Source organism: Tupaia chinensis, unplaced genomic scaffold (genome assembly GCF_000334495.1).
Source record: "Tupaia chinensis unplaced genomic scaffold, TupChi_1.0 Scaffold142100_1, whole genome shotgun sequence".
NCBI classification, from domain to species: Eukaryota; Metazoa; Chordata; class Mammalia; order Scandentia; family Tupaiidae; genus Tupaia; species Tupaia belangeri.
The window spans coordinates 1314308-1318157 of record NW_006201951.1 but is presented as its reverse complement, the minus strand read 5'-3'; the positions used below and the strand labels follow the sequence as shown (position 1 = coordinate 1318157).

The following is a 3850-nucleotide window of genomic DNA, read 5'->3' as shown; positions in this document are numbered from 1 at the left end:
CTGCAGCTTGACCACAAAGAGCTCGTGGTGTGGCTTCCTCGGCCGGCTCCCCGAGCCTGTGCGCTGCGTCCCACGCTCGGGGGTGGCCTGCTTACACGGCCGGCTTCCCTTCCCTGTCCCCCGCCTTTACTCCACCCGTTTCTGCGCTCCTCTTTTGAAGTCTCATTTATCATCGTTACTTGGGAAAAGTTGCTGTAGGGCGTGCGCACTCATCAGAGCGAGGGGAAGAGAAAGCACGCTGCACGCTGCTGGCCAGGATGCGGCCCCAGCTGGCCGTGCAGGAGAGTGCAGGAGAGCGGCCCCACTCGCCCTCTCCCCGCTGGTCTCTGTCGATCTGTCTGTGAGCTCACTGCCTCTTTCCTCATTTCCTTTCCGGGGCGAATCCACGCGGTGACTTTTGTGTCGATAGTATGTTTTTTAGCTCTGGGACTTTGGTTTTCTGTAGTTTTTGTTTCTCTGTTAGAACTTTGTTTTTCCTCCCGTGTACTATAGGGCATGTGTGCCCACCAGGGAGGGAGGGAGGGAAGGGGAGAGAGACAGACAGACAGAGCGAGAGGAGGTGAGGAGGCACCTGGCGGGCTGGCCGCCATCCAGCCGCTCTCCATTCTCTCGGGACCTGAGGCGCATATGCCGACATGCCTGGTGTATCTTTAAAGCTTGCAGGTCAAGGACTCGAACTTCCCAGTTGTCCGTGTGGTACCCGGCTCCCTACACACCATGTGAGCCTGTGGCTGTCCTCTGCCCCATGCCTGCTGTGCCTAGCCCTCCCTGCCCGTGTTGGGCACTTCTCGGGAGATTGTCATGTTCTTTGGGCCTTTGCACGTGGAGTGTTTTTGGGTCACGTGACAAGAACATCCCGCAGACCCATCAGCTGGGCCAGCCCTGTCTACCTGCCGTTTGCGGGCAGTCCCTCTGGCCTGGCTCAGTTCTCAGGACCTTTGTGTACGGGGCGGGGGGCCGTGTTGTGCAGGTTCATGCTTCTCACCAGGGATCCCCTCCCGGCCCTCCTTGCTGTGGGTCCCCCACTTTGCAGCTCCAAGGAACCCCTCCCTCACCCTCTGGCTGGGAAGATGCGGTTTCACCAGTTTTGGCTGGCCATGCCGTCACTGCATAGTCAGTGTGGCCAGGGTCAGCCGGGTTGGCTGGAGGAGGAGGGAGAGTCAGGGTTACCCCCAATTCCTGGTCCTCTGCTGGCAAGGCCTCCCCGCCACGTCTCGGCTGGCTGTGGCAGCTGCACTCCTGTCCCCTAGGGCCCGCGAGGCACCGGAACTGCAGTGGGGTGTGTGAGACCCCAGCGGACTGGATGGGCCCTGCTGGCGAGGGCCGGTGCCTTGGGGTGTCAGTGGCCTCCAAGGTTGGGCTCCCTGGGGACTGTGCACCATCCTGGTGGGTCCTCGTGGGTGTGAGCGACGTTGCGCTGCCCTCCCGGGCACCTGCGGAGGAGGCCTGTGCTGCTCACAGGCCCCGGCATGCTGACCTCCTCACTGCCCCTGCAGCTGGGGAACTGGTGTGTGCTGGTGCTCACCTGGGGAGGGCCTGGGGTCCGCGCCCTTCCTAGTGCACCTTTTTAATGTCACTGACTTGCTTTTTCGGAGAGCGAGGGAAGGGGGACCAGAGAGAGCATTGCCACCAGGACCTTGAGTCTGTGACGTGCTCACTCCAGCTGTGGCAGCCCCGGGCTGGGGCATGCTCCCTCTGGCCACCGGCTGGTTGAGTTCTCTGCTTCAGTTCCTCTGCTTGTGACTGAGGGTGACTCTGCAGTGGCGGCCCCTGCTGTTCCTGTTGTCCCCAGGAATGACCTGGCCCCTCTGAAACCAGGAGGGAGGGAAGGGAGGAGCAGAAGGGCCGGCAGGTCTGTCTGTCACCTGCCCTGAGCCCAGAGTCCAAACGGAGAAGCCGGCCCTGCGAGCTGACCTCCTCCCCAGCCCCTGCCAGCCTGCGGGCTCTCGGGCCCCTGTCCTCTCCTCCCGGGCCCTCCGTGTCCTCAGCTGTCCTGAAGCCTGTGCACGCGTCCCGCTTCCTTTCTGCACGCTCTGCGGGCCCCCGCTTCTGCCTGTAGTAAAGGTGTCGTTTTCCCTGACACGCACCGTCCTGCGTCTGAAGTGTGTGCGGCACACCCCCAGTCTGCAGTGTGTGGACCGAGTGAGTGCGGTAGGGTTAGAAGGCGGCCGCGGGAGCTAAGAGCTGGTCCCCACACGGCCAGTCATGCGGCTTGAGTCCCAGCCCCAGTGTCTTGAAGAACTGGCCAGTTAGTTGCACGTGTACCCCAGAGTCCCCGCCGGTGAAGCGCGAGAAAGGGCGTGGCGTGTTCAGCACTTCGGGGGCGCTTCCTCTAACTCTGGCGAGGGCAGACACGGTCTTCTGATGGTTTCAGAAGCGTGGTTATGGGAGTCGCTTTGTATCGACTTTCTTTTGAAGTTTTTGCTCTCGGGGGTGTGCACTCCCTGGAGAGAGAGAAAGTGAGATGGCACCCCCGGGGGGTTGGCCTCTGTTGCTCCTATAGACTCCCCTCAGGATATCAGGCACAGCAGGCCTGCCCGGAGTGTTTTCAGGCCCTCAGTCTGGGTTTGAACCACATGTCGGCCACGTGGGACCCAGCTGTCCCAACCACCACACCCCGCTGGCTGACTTCGTACTGGTGGGGTTTGAAGTGGCTGCTCGCCGGAGTCGTCTCTGCTGGGTGGCTTGTAGAAGAGACACTTGGGGGGCCGGTAGGCGGCGTGGTGGTCAAGGGCACTGAATGCCCATGTGGCTGACCACCGTTCAAGTCCTGGACCTGACGGCTCTCTCTGGCTAGTTCTCTCTGGCTTCCCTGGGGCCCTGCTGTTCTCGGAGATGCCTCTCTGTTTCTGTGCTGTGTCCCTCGGGGCTTGCTCCGTCCTCGCTACGGCCAGCGTTGACTGGGACCTGTGCCCTGTCCCCACTCAGTGCGAGCCTTCATCTTGGGAGACCCGGTGGCCTTTGTCTCCTGAGTGCCCTGTCTGCCCTCAGAGAAGACCCATCGCAGTTGCCCCAGGGAGGGGGGAGGGTGGCTTCTGCCACCAGCTGATGTGGCCTCAGGTGCCCTGAGGCTTTGTTGGGGTCTCTGAAGCCATGGGACTGAACGAGGCCCCCAAGTGCCTCCAGTATGTGACAGTAGGGGAAGGAGGGCAGGGCTGAGGCTAGGAGGCCGAACACAGTTGGCCCACTGCTGGCCACGGCGGGCCAAAGAGGAGGCCGCGCACCTTCCCGTGTGGGTGAGTGTCCCAAGATGTCGGAGTGTGTTGCAGCTCAGCACCAGCCCCACGGGCCCTGTGGGCATGCATCCCACGGCGCCCGGGGCTGAGGATGGGGCGCACAGACCCTCTCCCCTGGGTTTTCTGGTGCTGCTGGTCTGAGCCCAAATACATTGTGGTCTCCCTTGGGCCCCGTCAGCTGCCTGTCGTACTGGCCGAGGGCACCGGTGTGTGAGCGTTCTGCGGTGCGGGCAGACCCGGGCGTGCGGGGCCTGCTCACCTGCCTCTCTCCCTCCTAGACAATATCCCCGAGGACCTCAGGGACCCGTTCTACGTGGACCAGTATGAGCAGGAGCACATCAAGCCCCCGGTCCTCCGGCTGCTGCTGTCTAGTGAGTTGTACTGCCGTGTCTGCAGCCTCATCCTGAAAGGGGACCAGGCGGCCGCCCTCCAGGGACACCAGTCTGTCATCCAGGCCCTGGCCCGGAAGGGGATCTATGTGATGGAGAGCGACGACACCCCTGTGACGGACACCGACCTCAGCTGCACGCCCGTCAGGATGGTGAGTGGCTGGCACAGGCCCGTGTCTGCGCAGGGGCGTCCTTGGGTAGGCGTGTCCTTCACCGTGCCTCTCC

General features: G+C 62.8%; 1 protein-coding gene across 1 annotated transcript in view; it reads left to right on the top strand.

The window, feature by feature from the left end:
* Positions 1-3514: 3514 nt before the first annotated feature.
* The window catches only part of CAMSAP1 (calmodulin regulated spectrin associated protein 1), a gene marked incomplete at its 5' end in the record, with an annotated part of 37714 nt that continues 37378 nt past the window's right edge, over positions 3515-3850 (top strand). The window contains 1 exon segment of the mRNA XM_027766289.1: positions 3515-3777. Within this exon segment, the coding sequence (XP_027622090.1) occupies positions 3515-3777 (263 nt within the window).